The sequence below is a fragment of the Daktulosphaira vitifoliae genome, unplaced genomic scaffold, assembly GCF_025091365.1.
Source record: "Daktulosphaira vitifoliae isolate Bord-2020 unplaced genomic scaffold, ASM2509136v1 Scaffold_3, whole genome shotgun sequence".
Classification (NCBI taxonomy): domain Eukaryota; kingdom Metazoa; phylum Arthropoda; class Insecta; order Hemiptera; family Phylloxeridae; genus Daktulosphaira; species Daktulosphaira vitifoliae.
In genome coordinates this window covers 4,506,487-4,533,448 of record NW_026099574.1, presented here as the reverse complement: position 1 = coordinate 4,533,448, position 26,962 = coordinate 4,506,487, and the positions used below count along the sequence as shown (strand labels likewise).

Genomic DNA, 26,962 nt, shown 5'->3' with positions numbered 1-26,962 from the left:
AAAAATAATCATAAATCATAAGTTTTATATAAAATTTTTTAGTAATTTATCCGAAAAAATATTTTTTAATTACACCCAAACACTACTTATTAAGTAGTTAAAGGAAAATTGATAAATTATGAAGATATTAATAGTGTACTCATAAATAATAAGGCGATTTACTCTCCTGTACTGAGTAGTATGACTATTCATTGAAACATATTTTTAACAAAAATCATTGTGAACGATTACTTAGTTAACCATATTTCAGATAACAATGTTGTCACTATTAAGAACTATATTATCACAACTATAATTAATAGCTATATTATCTAGTTCTTTACTAAAATAACAGAAACTCATAAAAGGCTAAAGTTTACCAAAACAATATTTGACGCATAGGATAAAAAAGTCATCTATGCAGACAAATAATTTATACAAACTTATTATTAGAATTAGGTTATTTATTTAGTACCATTTTATTGTTATAAAATATCTTATTATTTTATAAATAATAAGATAAATATGAATAGTTAAAATATTTATAATCACTATAGAAAAACTGATAGCGACTTTTGCACGTTACGCACTAAATATTTTACGCTAATATCAAATCAATAACAAATACTGTGTAATTAATAAATTTTTATAGGATAATTTTTAAATTATAGTAATAAATCAGTTAAAGTTAAAGAATAAAATGATAAAAGACTTCAGTATAATTATTTTAATATGGGTAAATGCATTTTATATGTTTTAAGTATTGCATACAACTTTTGATACATGTAGTTGCAAACTTATATATATTTTTTTTTTAGTATTTTGATCTTCAAAGTATTTCCTAGTATTCTTTATTTATACATTTTTATAAATACCTTTTATTTTTACAAGCTTATTACTCCTATTTAAAATGAGTCGGCCTAATTTTTATTATATTATATTATTTACGTAAAATATTATTCATTTGAAAAATGTTTACTCAAATAAAAAAGAAATGTATAGTTAAAAAAAATATCAATAATTTAGTTTTCCACTCAAGAAACTTGAATGTCTCATGCACACTGTCTAGATCAATTTTAAGACGCAGCCACTTTATTAAAATCGATTTATCACTATAATTAGGTACTAGTATTTTTTGATTATTTAAATGAAATACTTGAAAATAAAAACTTGGATAAACACTAAAAAGATTAAAGGAATTAGTAGGCCAAGGGAATGTATTGAAGATAACACTTTATTTATATTGTTGATGAAAAAGTAAAATATTTATCTAAATTAATTTATCCCTTTTTTTTTTTTTTTAATTGGAGGTGTTTTAATTGAATTTTAAGTAATCGAATCACGTGCTTAGAATACTTGAAATAAATAAAAATAAAAAATATTGTAACCTTTTTAAAATGACATATTATTTTAATAACGTCGATTATTTTTCTAAAAACTTGTGTAGAAAACTAGTTATGGTGGTTATTAAAACATACTACTTAAATATTTAAACCCCTTTTAGGAATCGAATTATTATGTACAAAACTTTTATAAGACAATTTATTTTTACAAATAGTTTAAAAGTATTAAAAGATACGTTATTATTAGTATAATAAATTTAATTTATATTACAAAAATCTTATTTGTATTTCATTTGTGGAATGTATCACACAAATATTTTATGTAGTAATGACAGAAAATATTGGTTTTTAAAGAATTGAGTGTTAAATTAATCTTTTTAAACAAGTATTAGTGTATAACTAATTTCCATAATTACAAGTTACCATAACCCGGAAATTTACAGGGGAATAATCACTCTTATAATAACTTAAAAGAAAACTCTTTAAGAAGCTGTAAAATGACGATTTGAGTTAGGGATGCAAAGCTCCTATCGATCATTGATTTGTCATCGATTATCGGATTATGTACTAAACTAGATACAACTGATTAATCTAAGTGAACTATTTATTTATGAACAAAATGTCGTGTACGGTTGTTATCACATTAGTGTTCCGAGTCTTTGTTTACAGCTCATATGATTATTTAGTACGTTAATAACTTTCCCTGGTGGCTACTGAACGTAAAATTTAACTACGTTATCCGTACAGTAGTCAGTACACATTAATTCTAACTTACCATTACAGATAAACTGCCATAATTTATACATAATACAATTATCGACTATTTTTATTAATTAGAGTGTAAAAAAATACATAGAAATACGTAGCAGTACAGGTGAAGTTGACAGATTAATGTGCGACAAACTATTCTATCTCCTAACAGAACTTAAAATATATTTTTTTACTTTGTAAAACTAAATTTTTTCTTAGTGAAATTAAGGTTTGTCTAATTCAATTCCTTTTTTTGTCAATTAAATCAACATAGCAGTTCGATGATAAAACACTCATCACTTATTGGGTTCGCCAATATTTAAATAAGTTAACGGTAAATGAATAATTTTTGTTATTGAATACTTGACGAAATGACATAAAATATTAAGTTACTTTTAGCCTTTGATAATGATGTGTGGAAACAAAGACTCTATACTGTCAAAATGGAAAATATCTCGGTATAATTTTCAAAATCGGACATTCACGCGTGATGGTTAAAAAATCATAAATAAATCAGTTTTAATGGCTGATTTCATTGACGTTCGTCAAAGATAAAAACTAATAACGGTACGTTGACTTAATCGGTATATTGGGTTCACAGACAATTATATATTTGAATGATTCCGGTTTTCATTGTTGAAATTTTACAATAATAACAGGATGTGCGTACACAGCGAATTTGGCAAATATCAAATGAGAACTTTTTTACGTAATTCAACTTTGACATACTAATTAATTTTACTAATTTATTGTTCGCAAGCTCAAACACGATTCTCCAAATTTTCGGGAAAACTAACAGTGCGCGTGTCTTTTAAAATAAGTACACTCGAAATGTTCTAATAGTTACCCGGAAGGTGTAAAATCACTAAATTAGTAATCATGAAGAATTTCTCTATTACTCTAAAAAATGCTTACCTGTTAAGCAAGTTTCCAATGAACGGTCACTGTCAATGATCATCCAAAAGCAGCGTGTCAAACAATTTTCAGTTACACAATTAAGTTGAAACAACGTTATGTTAAGAAGTTACAATAAACACGAACACTGATTTCGAATTTAACGGAATCGACGGTCGATGGGCGAAAATCTGTGTTCACTGCGGTCAGGCAACCTGTCGAGTGGTCGGGCGGCGACTGGCGCTCTTGTATTTAAATCGGTCGCCTATCTTCCTAACGCCGAGCGATTTCTCTTTTCGTCCGCCGCCACCAGCGCCAAGCTCCCAAGTACTTCCCCTCGACTCGTCAACCTCATACGTACTACACGAGACAATAACAAATATTCAATAAAACGAGTAAATCGATCACACACTCAACTGTCTCAACGTGACCACTACCATTGTTTTGCACCTTGACATGGATAACTAACCTCTGTCACCCGACATCCGCTGACAATTAATACCCACACCGGAAATCAAAACGCATTACAATACCACAACAACCGTAATGACGTTATCAGTTTGTAGTTGCCTCGAACACCGTAGTTTGATATTAAATTGTTAGCCACAATTCGTACAAGTGTCAGAGAATTGTTTAATAACAACACAAAAAAATAAAACCTTACGAAAATCGCCTTTTGATTTTGGGAATCAATGGACCCAATAGTGTGACCGTTACGGATTTACTAACCATGAACAGTAAAATCACAACTACCACGAATATGTATTGCGATATCATTGAAATAATTTAAGGTTTCCAAACTGACGGATGATTATTGTAAGACAGTAATAATCAACTTGATAAAAACATTCCTATAAAAGTGTTCAATTAAAAATTGTCGATGACCAGCTGTGTGTCTTATACTATTGTATCTCATAACTGAATGCACCATAGATATAACGATGAGCAATAAAACACTATCGCCAACGTTAGCCCGTAATAGTTTTTAATTAATTAAAATAACAGTTGATTACACATATCATCAACTTTGATACTTTATTTCGATGTTTTAAAACGTCCTGAATGCGTTTTAATTAGTTGAACTAAATTGTGTTATTAAGTTTGACCACAAATCTTTTTTTAATTGAAAATTATTTACAAATAACAATATTAAGCACTAGGACCCGCATAATTTCATCAAAGTTCTCTTTAATTTTCTCACATGCAATCACTAAGAAATTAAATGTTCTCCATAGAGCATTGTCAATGAAGTCAAATTCAGCCAATCAAAAGATTTATGTCGTGTTTTTAATTTTATATGGAAGTAATTCCAGTTCACTTAATCGTAATGATAATACGAAATAAGTAAATCATAATCTTGTTGGTCCATTGAAAATCATTGTAACTGGATACAACCACTGAAAAACGTTTGGATTCTTCATCTATTTTTTATTCTGAGCGTTACAATACCGTTTTATCGCTCAAGGACGATTTAGTGGGATAGCAAAATTCGGTTTGGTAAATTAAATTATTTTCAGTTTTAGAAAGCAATGACATAACCAAAAAAATCGTATTTTTTTGGACAGTTATTAAACTATGAAATATGTATTTTAAAAAGTAATTACATAGTCTAAGAATGTTGAAAATTAATTAATAGCTACTATATTTCCAACTTGGTTCATTACCAAGTAAATAAAACATTGAAATATAAAAATTGTGTATTACACTCTCATTTTATATTATTCACGAATTTTTTAAACATCTAGTACACGATTTATTTTTATATTTTTACACTAATTTCTTATTTATTTTATTTATGTGTGTGATTTTTTGAACTTATTAAAATATTTCTGTCTTAGTAACCTGATGATGAACTAAGTTCGAAACTATAGTTGCCACCATTTAATTTTGAACACTCTAAGACTGGTTATTTTAGAGTTAATTATTTTTATATGCATATTTTATACATAATAGTCATGATAATCTCAATTATGAGTTAAATTATGTTTAACATCTAGTAAAAAATTTTATTTCCTTCCGGAATTTTATTTTTAAAAAGTTAAAATTAAAAAAAAATAAATTTATACAAAGCGGCAAGAAATAAAATATATATATTAGTCACTTTTAAAACTTTTATATAACTGGCAATAACAACTTAAGTATACTTTCAGGATTGTGATCAAATAACAAATAGTAATTCGAGTATTTATACATTTTATCTGGTTGACTTAACCATGTACGTTTAAACATCAACATTAATTGAATTAAGTAGCTGACTTGATCTAGCAAACATCCAACACAATAATTGTTTTCCCAAATATACACGTGAAATAAAAAAAAAACAATTATAATACGATAAGCATACTTACCCCGAGTAATAAATAAAATTACACTTATCTATAAAAATGCAGACACATCGTGTTGTACAGGGCCTTAAGCGTTATAATTAACTGCATTAAAAGTATAATTTTTTTCTATAATTATGTTTCAGAGAATTCACGTGAAACGCTGATAGGTAATCCAACATGAACTAGGTAATTAACGCACAGAAAATAATTATCACTTCAAAAGTGAGTTTTTTTCTATTACAAATTACTATTGAAGACATGTTTTTATTGTTTTAAAAGACCATTTTCTACGTTCAAATAGTGTGACGTCGAGTATATCTAATTCTAATTCGCATCTAACTGATGCGAATTCAGTATACAATACTATGTAGTTTACTTAAAGTAAAGATCACCGGAAAATTTTATTGTGTCCAGAAACATTAGCAATAGACAATGCGAATAAGCACAAGTATGAATTAAAAATATCATCGTTATCAGCTGGGGACGCAATGTCAAGATGTGCGACTGTATTATCCTTCTGGTGACCTCATATCAGCCTCTGCAAATTGTGCAACACGGCTTTGAAAAGGAATTCCAATACGTCTCTTGTAAACACTCTGGTGTTATTACAATGCACAGTGGCAGTTAAAAGTGACAGTTTTGTGACCAATGAATCATTGAGTTAGTGCGTTGTTTACGGAAATGGCAGAATTCTTATTGACCTCAACACAAGTCTGTAGAATGCGCACTTTTCTGACCGATCGTTTCACAAGAATTGTCTGATCGGCATCATAACTGATGCTGCACTTTGCCATGCAATAATTTTCAAGTATATTAACTATTTCATAAAACGACCAGTATTGTTAAAATGATATAATAAAAAATAACAGTGATACGATAATATGCGAACTGCGTGTTAGTGGTCTGCAGTAACCGCATCCGTAACTAACTGGTAATAAATAAACAGTACATAATCAGAGTTGTTTACTTCAATCTGAAACGACGTCACACATTTACAAGAAATTAATCGGAGCAATTAAAAAACAAGCCTTCCGTTTCATTCCGAAAACTTCAAGTCGAGAGTTCAACCATTCTGTACTATAACACAACTGGGAGACGATTTAACGGAACTAGGTCGTGTCTGTGGTTTTGCAAGAAACGCTGCTGATAATTTTTAAGCGGTTGCGTCAATACTGTGGCCAAACCTACGCGAATACTTTGACCTGGCAATGTGACAATACACCGCACTTGGGAAAACAATAATTTTTTTGAACACTAACAAAGTCGACACAACATTAGGCCATTGAAAACCACACAGTTTGGAGTCGCCTGATTGCGCGTATCCAAAAAGCGGACGTAGGCTGTTTGATAAAACTGGACAAAACGTTATACTATCAAAGTTCCATGCGAACAATTATAAAAAAAATTTCTACACGTCAGCGCAAGAAATTGTTGTGTAAATATCTTGATTTACGGCCAACAAATTACATTACCTAATTGCCATATTATACAATTACATAATGATATTAATAAGCGAAATAATGTCAATTGCGTGATTATAAGTTGCAAGGTATCATCTGATTATCATTGAAACAAGAATCAATTTGAAACGATTCTTTCATCTTGCTGATTACAAATGTAACACAAATGAGTTTTTATTAGATCAAAAGGTCTATTTAATTCACACGTCACTGACTTAAATGAACTTATTTGAAATGCGTTCACATACACTACAAAGAGTGGAGACCGCAGTTACAAAAGAAGTGGTATACCGTGTCTGCACTGTCGTGTACATAATATAAAACATTTTATAGTAAAGATTAATATAAAACAGAAAAGAAATGAGTTAGTGATAATTTATAAGACACAGCTCAAAGGATATGCCGGAAAAGAATGACACGAGATATCCAGGAAAGTATAGGCTGATTAATAGAATTACATTCAATCCTCACGATAAACCCAAAGAAATTCGTAACATGTAAAAGGGTTCTATTAACTACACTAAATGGTACCACGTTTCATGTTCATCAATTAAAAAGAAGCACTGACTTTATTTGAGACTAGAAATTAAACTACAAAAACCAATTTATAAAATATATAAATATCTATGATAAATGTATTTTAGAATCAATAAAAAAAAAGAAATTTCATTGCATTAAAAACTCTTCGAATAATTACAACCTCAAACTAATGTGATTTACACTTCCTAAGAAGACGTCAACTTAAAAAAAAAACTTGGGGTAATACATGAAGTTTGCCTACTTTATATTAACATAATATACTATTTTTTTCGGAGGTAATAAGTAATAAGTATTCGCATCTATAGTAAAAACAGAGTAAGAGGGATGTTATTACAAAATTATTATTGTTATTAAGTATCTCATTATTATTGTATAAAGATTTTTTTTCATTAAATATTTGTTGTTATCTATATAATTAATGTAGTTTTACAAAAATTGTCGATAATTAAATAAACGCAAATTAAATTCCATGGAAAAGTAGATTAAGTGTATGTAACATTCGTCCGACGGACCAGTTGTTGCATAAAACTCCGAAAAAACCGTACACAACGAAAGGAAAATACACAATTTTTTATAAAAAAAAAAAAAAACTTGTATCCAACGCTGGTATAATAGAATTCGGTTTCTCTTTCAAGCTGAACTGAATAAATCATATCATAAATTGTAATACCAAAATAACATTTCAGGCTACCATAAAATAATATAAATATTAACCTAACATGCTTCATTATTTATGAATATGATACCTAAAAAGTATATAAAATTCCACAAATATATTATAAAAACATGTTATAGTTATATTATGTAGTGCAATGCAAAAAATTATTCAGTTAGTATGTCAAAACCAAAAACAAACCAGGAAAGTAATAATCAATGTCATTTATTGTAATAATTTATAAATTCCAATTCATTATTGTTCAATTTTTAAACACAATCTTTTCAATAATCACTGATTATCAATTGTATGGTTTACAATGGGATATTGAATATTAACTGTTATTTTCAAAACATAGATAGGTATATTTAAGTACGATAGTTATCGAGTTAAATTAATTTCATTTATCAAAGTTTAATTGGAACTTGACCTTTCATTCTTTGGGTGTAGTTAAATATATTCACTAAATAATTTATAATATCTTTTAATTAAAAATTAATTTTCTTAAACGAACATTGTTTTTCTTATAAGTATAAGTGCCTATATTATTTTAAACATTTAAAAATAAGAAATAGAAAAAATAAAAAAAATGTTTGCTCATTATCAGCAAAATAATATAGTTTATTCTTTTAATTATAATTATGATATTAAAAGGCAATTATTTAACTTAGATAAGTGTAATTTTTCAAATAAGTTGTCAAAAAATATAAATTCCATCTAGAGTTAAGAATAAAATGGTTTTTTTTATTATTAAAAAATTGGTTTCAATCGTTTTAAATATGATTTATTTTCTTTTTATATGTTTAATATAAGTTTAAACTTATTTTTTCATGTTAAAATCATATAATACAAATTGCAGACCGATCCATGAAATGACATTATACTCAATAGTGTGGCAATACCACAAAATTGATAAATTTCTTAATAATATTTTATCAAATTAGTTAATTATATTTCTCATCGAGTTAATTATTTTAATTAATTTTTTATTTTATTCAAATTCTTCATTTTGTTTAATAATTTTTTGTTCAACTTTAATGTAATATTTGTTTATACTTATGTGAAATAATATTATATTTAATTATTTCATATTACAAATGCCAAATAAAAATGAAAAGGTAATTAGATGTTTTATATTTTTATATAAAAAGAGTGCTTCAAATTTTAATTCAGTTTTTATTTATATTATTGACATTACTCTAATTATTATATATTATGATTCAATATTATAATAGAACTTTGCTTTGTTATATGTAATACAATTTTGATGGTAAAATTTAAAATTATCAAAGAGTGCAATTATAATGAGTTCTATGTTTGTTAATGGTTAAAAAACATATTTTTATTAAATTTGGTATTAACTATAACGATGATGCTTAGGAAAATTGTTTAAGTCAAATTAAAATAAAAATATACTTAATTTCACTTATAAATATTTGATTTAATTAATTTTTCTCCTCAGCACAATAAAATTTGCTGTTGAAAACAACTGTTTTTATATGCTGTTTAAATCAATTTTAATAAACGGCGTTTGATTAATTTAGTTTTTTATAACATGTTTTAATCGAAAAGTTTAAAACAACATTTTTAAACATCTCAACAAGGATTCCACACTAATCAATTTTGTTCAACTGCACGTAAAGACAAAATAAATTAGATTATTTTATAAATACTTTTTTTAGATTGTATGTACTGATATCTTAATCAAAATTAAAAAAAAACAATTTGTATAATAGAATTTCTATTCAAATTGTACACCCAAGGTAGAAACCATATTTTGCGATAGTAAAAAAGACACTTGTGCCTAATATTATTTAAAAAATAATATTAGGCACAGTGAAAAAATATGAGAAAATTCTTAAAAAACAAGATTATCTTTTGACAGGCACCGTCATTAGGCCGTAAGTATTTCTTCTTTAAATATTTACACTATAATCGTGTTCTTGTTTTCCATAAAATAAGAACAATACTTGAATCTAAAAGTGTTTTTGTCGAACTCAAGGTGAGTTAAATAGAAAAAAAGAAATTAAAATCACGAGCAGTTATATTATTTGCTTTTGACTCTTCAACTTGAAGTGTTCTGGGTAAACTATTATTTTATTGAATTTATTTAAAAATAACACTGTTTTGATTTATATGAAGTATAGATTTTTAAATACGTATATATTAAATGCTACTAAGTTTACTAAATGATTTATGAAATTAAATTTAGTTTGAAAAAATATTTACTACAAAATAAATTGCTAAAAAAATATTATTTCAAATTATCCGCTTAAAGTGGACACCTATAAAGGTTTTTGTTGCAATTTTTTGTGTTAATAATTAATAAATACTCTTTATTATTATTATTTTTTAATATTATCTATAAGATTAAACGTATTATTCTCCGAAAACTAATTAAATTGACTTTTAATTTAGAAAATAATTAAAATGTTAAGCACAATTTTTTCTATACAGATTTACAATACAATTATATATGTTATTATATAATATAAAAAATGATTGTACACCATATGTCTTATGAAAATTAACTTTATACGTCAGATACTGAAATACATTGAAATTAATGGTAATTGTTTACAACAATTACGCAGTTTTGTTTAGACTCTTCGAGTTTTAACAAGTGATAAAATTAATAATTTTTAAATACATTTTATCGAATTTATAGTTTTATATATGCAGACTACTTTTGTGATCATGGTGACGACAAACGTATTAATTTTGTCTCTTAATATGATGTTTTACTATATAAGTGTCCATTATATGACGTTTCACAACTAAATCAAAAATAATTCTTAGGCATTCTGCCATTATAATTATATCCTTATCATACCTAATAATAATTGAAATTCTGACGACAGTTGTATTATTGAAAATGACAAAATNATAATGTTATTATATAATATAAAATGTGATTGTACACCATAAGTATAATGAAAATTAACTTTTTAAGTCAGATACTGAAATACATTGAAATTAATGGTAATTGTTTACAGCAATTACGCAGTTTTGTTTAGACTCTTCGAGTTTTAACAAGTGATAAAATTAATAATTTTTGAAATACATTTTATCGAATTTAAAGTTTTACATATGCAGACTACTTTTGTGATCATTTTGACGACAAACGTATTAATTTTGTCTCTTAATATGATGTTTTAATATATAAGTGTCCATTATATGACGTTTCACAACTAAATCAAAAATAATTCTTAGACGTTCTGCCATTATAATTATATCCTTATCATACCTAATAATAATTGAAATTCTGACGACAGTTGTATTATTGAAAATGACAAAATTTGTAAGTGCATTTCCTTTATTCGTCTCGAAGGGCAACGGTTGATAATCTCAAATCGTTACTTGCCCTTTGAAAACTGAAAATATTTAAAACACCTGTACNAGAAAACTGAAAATATTTAAAACTTCTGTACATGTTTATTACTCTATCAAAGTACGCCTTTTGTTTAGCATGTAAAGCCAGTTTACTGTTCAATGTAAGTTATTGCCTATGGTAATACTAGATCTTATCACTGTTCTATAGATAACATGTTTGTCAACGCTGTGCTATAATAAATTAGCGATTAACTAGATGGTCGTTGCGGCAGTACACGTGAGGTCTGATATTACAATATGGTATTTCTTAGACGTTTATTGTTAAACGAGGAATCAACGTAGTACGTCTGGATTTGTTTATTGATAGCCGTTAGCATATGGCAAACATTCATTGTGAACTATTAAAAAACTAACATAACTCGTCGAGAGCTTTGCGATTGCTTTGGAACGATAATGCCAACGTTCAGTGAACACAAACGGGAAAAAGTAATGAACGAGATAAACCTCATATAACAGCGTGAAGTTATAAACAGTAATAGTTATTTTATATTAACCATAATTATACAACTACTGAATATTTTTACCCACTCTTTTGGAGAAGTTTTAAAAATTATAATTTTCCTAGTATACATTTCCTCAGTTAGAACGTCATTTCTGTTTTCGCTTAGAATTTATAACAAGGAGATAAATCATACCAACACCTCCTGGGAAACTCATTTTTCCAAGNTGGAGAAGTTTTGAAAATTATAATTTTCCTAGTATACATTTCCTCAGTTAGAACGTCATTTCTGTTTTCGCTTAGAATTTATAACAAGGAGATAAATCATACCAACACCTCCTGGGAAACTCATTTTTCCAAGGACGTAACACATTTTCTTTTTTGTACTTTTGTCAGATTAAAATTATTTTTTAACAAAAATTATGCAAATTCAGTACATATCAAACTTATTTACGGACAAAAAATAATTATTTCATTTAAATTACATCGATTTTCCTAGGAGATGTAGATATTTTATTAGTTATAGAAGAATCAAAATAAGATACAGAAGTAACGAGGAAGAAAGGTCATAAAAAACCTGGTAAGAATATCTAAATGAACTATGACAAGGGTATTGGCCTAATACAAATTCAATGTCAACTTGCAATATTACTTTGTAGTACACGTACATCCGGTAAAATATTTACTATCGGCAGGGCCGGTGGAAGGGCAAAACCAATGTAATTCTTTAGGCTCTCGAGCAAAAAGTTTATATTTTGGAACTCAGTTAAATAAAAAATAAATGAACTATTTTATATAGAAACAAAAGTTTTATCATTAATAAATGTGTAATTTAAAAATTACATACAAGTAAAAATTATAGAGAGTAATTCATTTATCACGAATCACTTAATTAATCAAAATATAAAATTCATGTTGAAAATCTTTGGTTTCTTTTAGGTACGTTTTTTTCAACTTATCAATTATAAATGATTTTTTTTTTTGTTTATCCCTTATAGTTTAAATGGGTATCAACTTTATTTTTTGAAATGACAACATACANGAGATGTAGATATTTTATTAGTTATAGAAGAATCAAAATAAGATACAGAAGCAACGAGGAAGAAAGGTCATAAAAAACCTGGTAAGAATATCTAAATGAACTATGACAAGGGTATTGGCCTAATACAAATTCAATGTCAACTTGCAATATTACTTTGTAGTACACGTACATCCGGTAAAATATTTACTATCGGCAGGGCCGGTGGAAGGGCAAAACCAATGTAATTCTTTAGGCTCTCGAGCAAAAAGTTTATATTTTGGAACTCAGTTAAATAAAAAATAAATGAACTATTTTATATAGAAACAAAAGTTTTATCATTAATAAATGTGTAATTTAAAAATTACATACAAGTAAAAATTATAGAGAGTAATTCATTTATCACGAATCACTTAATTAATCAAAATATAAAATTCATGTTGAAAATCTTTGGTTTCTTTTAGGTACGTTTTTTTCAACTTATCAATTATAAATGATTTTTTTTTTTGTTTATCCCTTATAGTTTAAATGGGTATCAACTTTATTTTTTGAAATGACAACATACATAATATATGTATCTACTAAAAAAATAACTGATCAACAACAACTTTTGAATCTATAATTATGAAGTTATTGTCATTTCTATATCTAAACGGGAGAAAAAGTGCGATCGTGAAATGATTAGTAATAAAAAAAACAATATACCTCATCCACCTTTAGCCATTACTATAAAATGTTAATAACTTTCAAAACACTGGTCCAAAGTTATTGACCAATTATTTCCTTAATTAGATCATTATCTAATAAATAAGCTGGTTAATTATGTAATGTTGTGCTTTTAAAAATGAACTCGGCACTCTTATATGGTATAAAGGATAAACATAAAAAATACTTTATGACTGATAAATCGAGAAAACGTGTACTTAATGGAAACAAAAAAATTCTCACTATTATTTTTATTTTACGATATTTTGTAATAAAATATCAGTTTAATTAAACAGAGTAATTCATTTAGAGGAACATTCTTTTCATTAACTCTATCCCCAAAAGTTTTGATATTTTACATTATACAGTTTAATTATCAGTTATTATACCTAATTATAACACTTGACAGGTGTTGTTGAAACACATTATTATTCAATAGTCGGTTAATTTAAACGAATTGATTTGATTTTTCAGAATATTTATTCTTGAATTAAATCATGTCTATTCTAATAAAAATTTTTTATATAATTATACGTATAAGTTGATTTTTTTATTAATAAACCTAATACCTTAGTGAAATGGGTTCAATGTCAATGTGTTGTAAATAGATTTAAGATTGGTACTTCTAATAGAAAAGCAATTACTGTACTAACTTTTTAACATTCATGATAAAAGGTTAAAAAAAGAATGTACGATATTAATTTAAATTTATTGAATAAAAAATGTAAGATACATTTAACAAACTCGAAGCGAAATAATTTTTTGACATGAACAGTTAGAATGACGCGTTGAAGATGATTATAAAATCAATGATGTGCATAAATTCTTGTTAACTAAAAAACAATTTGTGTCGATTCGAGTTAAATGTTATTTAAAATTTATGAGGATAATTTCATATACTACTTAAGGATGTTGATTTTATATCTTTATCGATACAAAAAAAATAATACAAAACATAATGTAGCACTTAATTTTAATTTGTTAAAGAGTGATTGTTTTCTATAAAAATTAAAAATTTGAATGTGAAAAAACTGTATAAAATTTGTTAAAAAGCTTTTCTATTGACAAAATTACGTCATGTTCTAACTTTACAATTGAGTTTTTATCCATTGATACTTAGATTTATTTTGCAAGACCAATATTCAATGAATAATGGAGAACATAATAATTATTCAATGCAATCAGTAACAGTAAAAATATTACCCTTGAATTTGAGATGAAACGGAATCTCAATTATATTTTGTTATTGCGAACGCGTTTTGGTTTCTTAAAATATTTTACATTCAATATAATAGGTATGTAATTCATACAAGACATCATAATCAGGGTTGTTACGTTTTAAACATTAAAAAAAACCAAAATCGTCAAAATTTACATTGGTCTTATGGGACGTTTTAAATTGTTTATTTATGTTATAAACGGATGAAAAAAATAACATGTTTTTACACAATTCTGATTATAATTGTTTCTATTCCAAACGTAATAAACATTGTCCCTTATTGCCTCATGAAACAGTAAAAATGTAAATAGTACTAATAATATCATAACAATCCAGGAAATTATATAACTTTAAATAATGAGCCAGTAACTAATGATCAAGAGACTTATTTATCATTTGCCAAATGATATTGTTTTTTAAGAAATGAAAAAAGCTTAGTAAAAAATGCAATTTTCCAAAACAAAATATCAAAAAAATAATTATTTTGATTCACACTACAGACATTACATACCTATCAAATACATATATTATGCATATACTACTATGATTAATTAATTAATTTAATTTGAAAAAAAAAAAATCATAAACACGTTTTTTTTCCACAAAAAGCCAAGTAATGGGATTATTTTTAAATGCACTACTGTTGGAGGCGCGCAAGTCCGAATTTTGGAAACTGGACTAAACACATTGTGGAAACATAAATAAAAGTCTTAAAACGTATAACGTAAAAATTGAACTGAACCACTTAAAGCGAACTAAGATTTATTCATCACAGTTGCCGGACATTAGCTACAGCAACTATAACTTATCGTACCAAAAAAAGAACAGTATATTTTCATTTTAAAAACCCTTAACCTGTTTTTGCTGTGAATAATTATTATGAATTTATTGAATCCCATTCACTCCATTTAAGGTCGTCGAAGGGTAACAAAACGGAACGTAATTGTACTTATAAGTACATTGTTGAAAAGCTGTGAAATATTTTATTTACAACTTTATTTAAACATATTCGGTTAGTTGAGCTTCCGGAAATTATATATTTTAATACTATAATTATGATTTCGAGCAATCTGATTTACACATTGTGCTATTTGTAAAAATCGTATAAATGATTTCATAGACCTTAAAATATTAACAACATTTTCCTTTATAACTAACGAAGCCTATCTCGTCGACATACAGACATGATTAATGCAAGAAAAGCAAAAATAAATATCATTACACTAAAACGCGACATATATAACGCGCACATGGATTTTAGTGGGAGTTTCATGTCAACAAGTTTATTATTATAAAAATAGTGTTCATAAATTATGTAATGTCGTCAATTCAGCGATAGCAAATCAAGTGAACGTATAATTGAAAAACAGCTACACGCGATCTCGACTTAAAAAAGGACAACCGCGTTTAACGGTGTACATATTTCCCCACGACTTTAACTCCATTGATAATTTACCGTGTTTGTTATCATAAATAGAAAATAATTTGTTGTTACTTGTACGCATACCTGTGTTTGCACTAACCACAGTACGAGATGATATCGAACATGACTAGAGTTTACAATATTTAAAAGTAAACGAACGCTAGTTTTGTTAATCACTTGAAATGTTATTCAAAGTACGGACGCAAATAGCTGTGGTACTTGAATAATTATCAATGCGAAACCGACATGATATTGATTAAATGCGATTTCAACTACGATAATGATGCACTTATCACTTACCCGTTTCGCGAATCGACGCTGTCTGATATTTCATCGTAATATTCGTAGTCGTCGGCCGTTTCTGATAACAGTGGCGTACTGTCGTAGATACCGCAAGCGGAGTCCGGTGGCCACGATGCTCCGTCCGCGGCCGCCACCGGCCGACGTCTGGATCGTCTCCGTTGTTGCTGCTGCTGCTGTCGGCCGCCAAAGGATGTGGCCACCGGTATGGTCGTGTTGGCCGACATGATCCTCTTGACCGACGAGGACAGGATGTTCTGTAAAAGGTACCGGAAACGGTACTGGTTAACAATGCGAAAACGATAACAAATAATTTTGACTGAGAAATGAAATGAAACCGAGTAAGACAATTACAAAAGTCAAAGATCAGCGTTTACACGTCGGCAAAAGCGGCAATGGCCACGCGACAACGCAGTGGCCGCGACCGCGAATAAGTAAATTGTTCTCGCACCCCACTCCGCGACTAAATCATCGAAGGCAACCGGTCCAATTTACTGCATCAGACGACACCGTTCAATCAATACTGAAGGTATTAAAATGACATTAATAAATCGAGTTCCTTATGATACTGACACCGTGACAGATAAAAACAACTGATAAAATACGGTGTACGCGTACAGTTTTTAAATGTTTCAAGAATTTGTAGCAACCTGCAGTCATCATGACAACACATGGAATTGTTGAACAAAGTGCCTTTGCGTGCGCGCGCGTTCACCTCGTATACCAACGCGTTTGTGTTCGTCGCATGAGGTAACCGTGTTGACATTAAACGTGTGACAATTGGATCAACAATAATTTTAGCACTAGGACAGTATACGAAAGCGGCGCCTCGACTTTAATACGCGGCAACGCTCTTACTTTTGCCTATATTACGCAGTCGTAGGAGTTATCATGAAATCATATTACGATGCACATCGTTTTAGTAAATGATGAGAGTCAATTTTTAACCTCATAAACGTTTGATTATTTCATCACACAAAATTACATTGGTCCTATTTTGCGAAATTCTCTTCCGTAATTTTCAAATGCAGAAAAAATATTATGAAAACGATTTTTTTTACGGTAGCTTTTTTCTATTGAAGACATTTTTGAATAAATATCACAAAGAAGTTTAATCGCTGTAAACTTTTTAAATTATTGTCAAATCAACTATTTCGTTATATTATTATGTAATGTAACAGGTTTACAACATTTTTTTTTTAAATATTACAATAATATTAATATTATAATATATTATTATTATTAAAATCGAAATTTTGTTGAATTTCTAATCGCGTTATGTTCATGACAACAATAATATAATTTGAATGATAAAACTTTTAATTATATGTTAAGAAGAAGGTAAAAACATATGTTTTATTTTATAAAATGATAAAATTCTACATTATATTTTAGTACAAAATTTTACATAAACCACTTAAGGCTATTATGTAACAATTCATTTATCAAAATTACTCTTAAATAATTAATTGAAATCAAAATAAAACCACTTTTCATTTCAGATATTAAATTACACTGAATTAAATATACAAGTAGTTTCATTGCTGTAACGTATAATTCAAGTTAAGTTACTGCTTCTAATGAATATTTTAAATTTTTATCTGCCCCCTCTTAAGTAATTAAGTCGATATTTGAGTAGATTAATTAATTTGATGTTTTTAGACGAGTTGCCTGGGTTAAGATCATAAAATTTATTGGTGTGCATAATATTATTCTATTCTAATATACTGTTATTTAATATATAACAGAGAATTAAAAAAAATTTATGTTGAAAACTAGTTTAAATTACGCTTAAAACGTACAGTTTTTGATGGTAATAAACCGTTTAAAACATAAAAAAAAACATTTTATTTGCAACCCTGACTTAATAATAATTACATCTTAAAAGAATCATAACGTCATTTCCTTTTCGTATTAATTGTGTTTATACCTTAGAAATCATTATTAAATTCTCTTATAAAAATAGAAGAGTCTATTACTAACTGTTAAGTGAGGGTCTCATTTCCAAATCTAATCATGTGCCAAACACTTAGTTCATAAAAATTTAATGATACTACTCATCAATTCAATAGAATATAATAGATTTTGGAAATAAGACCACATATTAAGTACATTTATAATAGGTAAGTAATAAGTTTTGAACATTAATCGAAAGTCAAAATAAAAGCTGTACTTTATCCTAAAACTTTTAATCATAATATTGATTTCAATTTTCGGTATATAATTTGTTTTGAAAATTAGGTCCTTGTGTATAAATTCGACTTTTATACGATATATTTATACACAAAGTTGACATCGGCACCTCTGACAAAAATGAACTTTATTTTCAAATATTATAAGACTTACAATTTCCCCGCTTTCTGACATATACCACATTGTAAATTAATGAGACTAAAGTTTTTACATTAAAATTCATAAACACTCAACGACTAATACACGAACTAAACCGACTGATACGTTTTAATGTATTTAACTTATTATAACTTTAACTTATGGTCTGTGCTATCGAGTACTGCTAAATCTTATAATACTTTGTTATACATATTTCATCAACAAATAGTATAAAACGATTAGTGTTTTGATTTAGACTTCATATTGTTGAATATAAAACAACCAGAACTACGATTGCGAAAAATAATAATACACCGAGAATATGATTAGACATCATATTTTTTATTGTATTTGTAAACTTGAACATTTTTCTTTTAGTCAGCATATAAATGCTGGTAATAATACTCCAAATAATTATACTAGACATCAGTTCATTCTCATTCTCAAATCACCTGGCTCTCCTTTTCATTTAATAACTAGCATTTTTTTTTTCCAAAAAGTAGTTACTTTACCTATTTCGAAAAAGAGTGTTTCATTTGATAATTTATTAGTTCTATAAAGACAATAACTTGCCTACAAACGAATTATTTGTGACAGCAGCTGTCGCCATCAAGATTTCATGACGACCAGGCGCCTTGTCCACACGACCAAGTGGTCTCACATGCAACAAAATTTCGTATATTTTTTTTAATATCACTTTACGTAAATGTATTATTAGATCTACACAATACGGAAATTTTTCATGATTTAAAAAATAAACATGTTGATGTATTGTTAATTTGTAAAACGTAAAGAAAATCAAACTCTTATAGATTAAAATATAACACTCTAAATTATAGCTTATTCAACGACTACTCTATTATTAAATTTAATATTTAAAACAGGAAATAACAAATGTCTCCAGGGACATTTTTATGTCACGCCACAATACGTTGTGTTAGGCTATAGTGATGGTTACAATCATTTCCATCCTGTGTTTACTTATGTACAGATTAATTCATTTATCACGAACCACTTAATCGATAAATAAAAATAAAGTTCACAATTTTTTTTAATTTATCAATCATAAAGTATTTTTTGTTTATCCCTTATACTTTATAAGGTTGTTAAATACAATTTTTCAAATAACAACATGTATAATTAACTAGTTTATTTATTAGATTATGATCTTATTAAAAAAATAACTAATCGATAACAACATTTGGATCAGTATTTCAGAAGTTTTTACCAGTATAAACTAATGACTGTGCACAGGTGATGCAATTTTTATTACTAGGCATTTTTCGGTCTCACCCTTCTGCCTAGGTACAAAACTGTTAATAACTTCTGAAATATTGGTCAAAATTTGTGTGTCGACCACTGATTATATTAATTATCAAATAAATAAGCAAGTTAATATGTATGTTGCCTCTGAAAAATTTGATACCCTTATAAGATATAACGGATAAACTTAAAAATACTTCATGGTTTATTAATCTGAGAAAAATATGAAACTAAACAAAAATTATCAATATTATTTTTATTCTTCAATTAATTAAGTGGTTTATGATAAATGAATCACTCTGTAAAAAATAAATTTTATTGTATAACTACTTTTTGCTGTATTCCGATTGATTACGTTATTTCAAACAACATAACTTCAATCATCATTTAAAAAATTTCTTGAAATCTAACGTTATCTTGTATTAAATAATTTTGAAAATAAAAGTGTTTTGGCTCTTCGAAAAATATCGAGAGCCTAAATTAATAGGAGACATTATTTTTTATAACAAAATATTATTACGAGTCTAAAAAAACTTCAAAAGGACATTACTCACGAGTTAAAGGTTTGTTGAAAAAATTAAGTAGTTCCATTATTTATAAGAAATATTAATAAAGTTTAAAATCTCCATTTGATAAAGTGTTTTTTGTAAATTTATTTATTGAAAAATGTTGTAACAAATGCATGTATATAATTTTTTTATTCTAGTATTTATAAAAATAACATTTTTTTAAATTAAAAACATATTACCAAATGTCCTTAAAATGAATGAAGCTACCTCATTTTTGCAGTGCACATACTAGATTTTTATTAAATGTTTATATTGAAATAAGTTAATTTAATGATGATGGGAAATATTGTTGCTGATTCTATGAGAATCAATAAAAATTGTATTAAAAAAGAAACTCACCAAAATCTTTTAAATAATTGATATTATAAAAGATAATTGTTAAAATGTAAATACAGTTTAGCTACAATTATCTTCTTTAATAATGTATTTTGGTTACTGTGATTATGGAAATCATATTTTAATAGGAAATTGTGAAATCACTGAATACAATTTTTTGATGTTTTATAAATTGACTTGAAAAGTAACTGAAAGTAGCCATTAGGATATTGGATTTTGGCATAATTAAAGGAGCAATGCAAAAACAACTTATTAGTATAGCATTACTAGAATATAAAAAATAGAATATTAATATAGTTCGTATAACATGAAGATTTAAGTCGATTAAATTTATTAGGATATGATTTGTATAAACCTTATAATGAAATTAAGTGTTTTCTTAAGATTGATTCTATTCAAGAAGCTATTTATTTAATTGTGTGCATCTTAAACGAGTTATTAATACTCATATACTAATGAATATTAATAATACTAAAACTAACTTAAGACGAATTCTTCATATATTAGTTATTTTTAATTTTTTAATTATTCGGCAGTTTTACTCTAGACTAGCCATAAACATTAGAATAACTAGTTTTTATAGTTTTTAGTAAAAAAACACATACTTAATAATAATGAAAATTTACGTTAATGACATTTATTTTTAATTACCATAAATTATTGATATGACGTACAATTAATAAAATTTTTACCTCTTTATAAATGGTAAATATTGGTAGTCCTTATCAATATAGATTTATACTAATGATGAGAAAAGTTAGCAATCTAGTTTATTACATAGATATATGATTACAATTCTATTTTCTCTATAGAATATTTGTCTCTTATCATTAATCTAGTTTATCGTGAAAACAGTAACTAAATTATTGATGTATTTACAGTGCTATCAAACGGAATATGTAAAAAACTTATGTTAGTATGAATAATCATTAAAATAAAGGATTTTTATTTTCAAGTGTTGTTCAGTGGACCTTTTACTTATCAGCTGTCTAACTATACGCTGAAATAGTCAATATTGAACTGGATTTATACAGCAATTCAAAGTTATTAAATTTATTATCAATTTACGTCCACTAATATTTTCGTTAAATATTTTTTTTGTTTATTTGACAAAATACTTGTTAATTTAATCAACTTTTTATTCCTCAACAGAAATAATATCAAGAAAATAATAATTCTATTAACAAAAAAATTATTAAACGTATTTTGATGATACATTTGTTGTTTTTACAGATTATTTTTTTGAGTGTAGTGTTTAAATTACTATTAAAAAGAAATTGCCTCTATTTAAAATAAAATGTAAATTATTTACATTTACATATATTTTTTATTAACAGACTGATTTGTTAAAATATTTTATTTAGTTGATAATATTAAGTACTACAAATGTTTATGTGATATTTTAGTAGCCAACATATTACGTATTTGAATTAATTTAAAAAATTATACCAATTAACTTGGGTTCCTATTATATTACATTTAATTAAAACAATTTAATAAGGTGTGTATCCAATTAAATTCAAAACCTAAGGAAAATCCAAACTGTGTTATTTTGAGACAAGCTCGTTTTTGTAAATGGATATATTATAATAACTTGTAATTCTTAACGCTAACCTATCGATTTTTTTTTTTAAAAGAACAATTTATTATTGTTATTTTATTTTATATCATAAAACAATAATTATGTTAAGAAATTTATTTTTGGTATTTTTTAGTTAAAAAAATAGTGAATAATAAAAGTTATTAATAATTTAAAGCATAACTGGAAGTAAGGAGCGAGTGCTGCTATTTTTATCACTAGAAAATTCTTAGCATCACTCTTACCACCTAAGTAAAAAAATATTAATATCTTATGAAATACTGGTCCAGAAGTTGTTACCAACCAGTCATTTTCTTAATAAGATTATTTTATATTTTATAAGTTATATACAGAAATTAGTTAATTATGTATGTTTCCATATAAATAATATCATGGTAGAATTAATACCTTCTCAACTTCGCTTCGAAGCCAAAATAAAGTTGTTACCTCTATAAGACATAAAGGATGAACATAAAAAATACTTTTTTATAGATAAATGGATTTACATATGTAACTAATAAAAGCCAAAAAAAAAATTCAGAAAATTAATTACTTTAAGAAAAATTGAGAGACTAACGTTAGTATATATCTTGTATATCTCTAAAGACTATTTTTTTTATACAATTAGGTATTATGTTTCATTTTATATATATTTTTTTTAAATCTGACCCTTACCTACCAAAAGCAGAATCATAATAGCAACGTTTACAACATTTTTAAAGGTTAAGTTGAAAAGGTAAACTTTTCATGCAAAAATTGCTATTTTGAATCTCTTATTGGGTAGAAGTCAGATTTTTTAAAAAAATGTAGCTGTTAAAAGAAAAATACCTAAGGTATTTATAAAAAAAAATTTTCTCTTGATTCAGCTATTATTAAAAGAGTTATGACATTTTTAAATATTAAAAAAGACTTTTTAAATATCAAATAAATTTTTGAAATAAACGTTTTTAAATTTAAAAATTTAATGACTTTTCAGCTTTGCATCGAAGTTAAAACTATACTACATGTATTGTACACTATTATATTCATACAATTATAGGTTGCTGTCCATAATGCATATAGTAAATTTTAAGATTTACTTATAACCTTTAGATGTGTTAATAATATACGTAGAAAAAATAATTCATATCAGTTCATGACCGCGAAAACACAAAGGCCTCAATTATGAATGTCTTATTCATGGTTATAAGATCCGTGGTTGTTATTGACAACAGTCAGTTTGTTGTTTACGTCCGGTTTTTTTTTATTATAATTTATAACTTGACTTCCTAAATTAAAAAGAAAGTTTATACTTTAAAAAGAGATACGTTGTAACTTCTACCCTAACTCTATAGATGAACTGCTTATTGAATGTTCTTATTTTTCCTCGTTTTAATCCCAACTACTTGGAGTCGGCAACATTTATCGAAAACTTCACTTGACATGATCTGCCAAGTCAAGTACACTCACATCAGCCGTCTTCATACCGCATTAAATAACACCCCTCCATCTCTTTTTTGGTCTTCCTCTACTTCTTCTTCCTTTAATATTCATTTTTATAACTGTTTTTACAGCTTGCGATTCCTATCTCCTCATAACATGACTAAACCATCTAAGGCTATTCTCTCTCATCTTATCAATAATTGACGATACACCTATACTCCCTTTTATATGCCCGTTCCTTATCCTACATTCTCTAGTCACTCCACCTATCCATCTAAGCATTCTCATTTAAGCTACACTTATTCTCTGCTCTACTTTCTAGTTAACCTTAAAACACTCGGAAGCATTCATCATTGCTAGTCTCACTGGAATTGTCTTATCGCATAACACACCAAACGCTTCTCTCCAATTCACTCATCCGTACTTAATTCTGTGCTCACATCCTCGTCAAGATCATCGTCTTTTGCACAACTAATCCTAAATACTTAAAACTTTCCACCTCTCTTATCACGTTCTCGCTTATTGTCACTGATTTCCTCATTTCACCTACATCGTGTTCTCCTTTGACAAACTCGAACTCAATATACTCTGTTTTACTCTTATTTATTTTTAATCTCTTTCCTTCAAGAACTAATCTCCACACCTTTAGTCTTTGATTAATTTCCTCTGTATTTTCTCTTATCAACACTATGAACCGATTATTGTATGAATTATTTAAATACCACCATAATGAATCATAGACACAACACTTCAAAGAACTTCTCAAGAAAAAGATTTAAAAACAATTATTTTGAACTTAATGTTTCCAAAAAATTTAATTTAAATGTTTTTTAAGTTCCGTGCCTGCAAATTCTTACGACACGTCTTACTTTTTCATCGTCTCTAGTAGATAGCGCGCAAAATATCTTTCGATTGTTAATTATGAACAGTGGCCAAATCATTCTTGATGCTACGGATGGGCTAAAATTGAATTCAGATTCTTCCAAAACTTTTTTGTTCTAAAATTAAAATTTAAGAATTTAAAAATAAATAGTACTCTTATAGGGAGAGCTAAGCTATAGAACCTCTATAAAAAAAAGGTTGGCATATCAAAAAGGCGATTTCATCATAAATAAACGATTATAAATAAAACGTACGATTAAGTTGAATGATTTGTTAAACAATGAGTATAAGATTCTATTACACAAGTTTACTTTTGCTAAATTATAAATATTGTACTAAAGTTACCCAAACATTATGCTTTGGTGTCAAATTTGAACGTTAGTGGAAAATTGTAAATTGTTAAAACAAGAGGAAAAAATATTTAACGTTTAACGAGTGATATTTATTCAATGGGTAAAATTTAACTATTTTACAAATTTTCGCTGAAGATGTAAATTTGTGAAAAAGATCTGTGTTAGCTGTTTGTTCAACCCAACTTCGTTGCGCTAAAAATATTTTTATTGACTTTTGTTTCTACGCACCAGAGTTTTCAATCAACATTTAGCTGGTCTATTCATTTTTGTTTTTTTTTTAACGGAAGCGATTTTATCATTTCACATTATCATTATCAAATGGATTATTGCTAATTTTTACAATAGCAATATTACAATTTTTTTTTAGAATTACACTTATAATATAATTGTAATTATTAAAAAAATGTCATAATGTACTTTGGTCATTTTCAGGGATTGAAAACGTTATTTTTTCAAAGTTATATTTTGCTCAATATAATCATCATTTTTTATTGTTGTGGTATTACGTTAAGATATCGCAATAGATTAGGAATTTTTAAGCGTAAAATAAGAAAATTCATGAATTATTATAAACCTTTGATTGATTTATGGGTTTTGCAATGATATTTTTGTTTTGTCTAGAACAATATTTTTGATTTGTCCCAGAAGCTATGATACAATTAAAAAATTAATTTATCAAACTTTTTTTACATTTATGTTTCAATGCTATTTAAGCAATTTGTTTATTAACAATCTATAATAGTCAAAATTGTTTCAATTATTTAATAAAATGTAATTATTAAAAAAATAACATTTTCAATTCTGATTCATAATATTATTATGACTTAAGTTCATAAAAACGGATTCGTATTAATGTTAATTATGACTAATCGAGTTTATCAGCTGATTATTTATTTGGCAAATGATAATTATTACATGTATAATATAAACAAAATTCTTAAATAGTGTTATCTGTGTCAACACCACAACAAACAAAAACTTTGTTGATAATAGATTTAATATCTATTAAAGTGTGCATAAATCTATAAATAGCAGTTTTATTTTCGAAAGTGATAACAATTTATGTTTACCAAATTTCAATATTTTTCATATCTAATTTTAATTTGATGATTAATAAAAAAATATAACATTTTTTTATATATAATAAAACTAAAACTCTTTCAAACACGATCTCAACAAAGAAAATTCTCGTTATAATTTATAGTAGAGAATCAGTGATGGCAGATTTTTTAAAATAATAATAATAATAAAGTCATTGTACGCAATATTGAGTAATGTAATACTCATCGTTCAAATATTTATTTTACAATATCAAGCAACCAAAACACATAATAGGTTAAATTCTGACTCTTTAACATTTTTTAATAACCAAATAAATATTTATATTCCATTGAATCACATAAAATTTTGAATTTAAATAATTACTAAAACCAAAAAAATTTATGAAAACTTAAAACTAATGTTATTATATACACTATAAATTTCAAGTTTTAAGATTTTTGATTAATAAAAACATTTTATATAGCTCTTGTGATATAATAAAAGAATATTATAGAAAGAATAATTATTTTTTCGGTAACCGAATATTATTGAGAATAAACACTATAATATAGTGTTTATCAATATTATATATTATATAATATTGATTATTACCAAAGAATGTAGTCTTATAAAAAAATAAAGCTAATGAATATATTAATTAATATTTAATTAGACTTGAAAATCATTTAAAATATTGAAAATTTTTATAAAATTTTGATAGAAAAAATCATCTTTTATATG

At 26.5% G+C, this 26,962-nt stretch overlaps 1 protein-coding gene across 4 annotated transcripts in view; it reads right to left on the bottom strand.

Moving 5' to 3' along the window:
* The window catches only part of LOC126900191 (zinc transporter 2-like), a 48,978-nt gene that overhangs the window by 11,460 nt on the left and 10,556 nt on the right, over positions 1-26,962 (bottom strand). Inside the window, exons 2-3 of one of the 4 annotated variants that reach the window (XM_050675698.1) lie at positions 24,815-24,943; positions 16,446-16,702 (exon numbers count right to left, since the gene is read on the bottom strand). In XM_050675698.1, coding sequence (XP_050531655.1) covers positions 16,446-16,702; positions 24,815-24,943 — 386 coding nt within the window. Of the gene's footprint in view, positions 1-16,445; positions 16,703-16,799; positions 17,091-18,791; positions 18,944-24,814; positions 24,944-26,962 lie in introns of those variants that run through there. The other 3 variants (XM_050675700.1, XM_050675702.1, XM_050675699.1) reach the window with 3 other exon arrangements.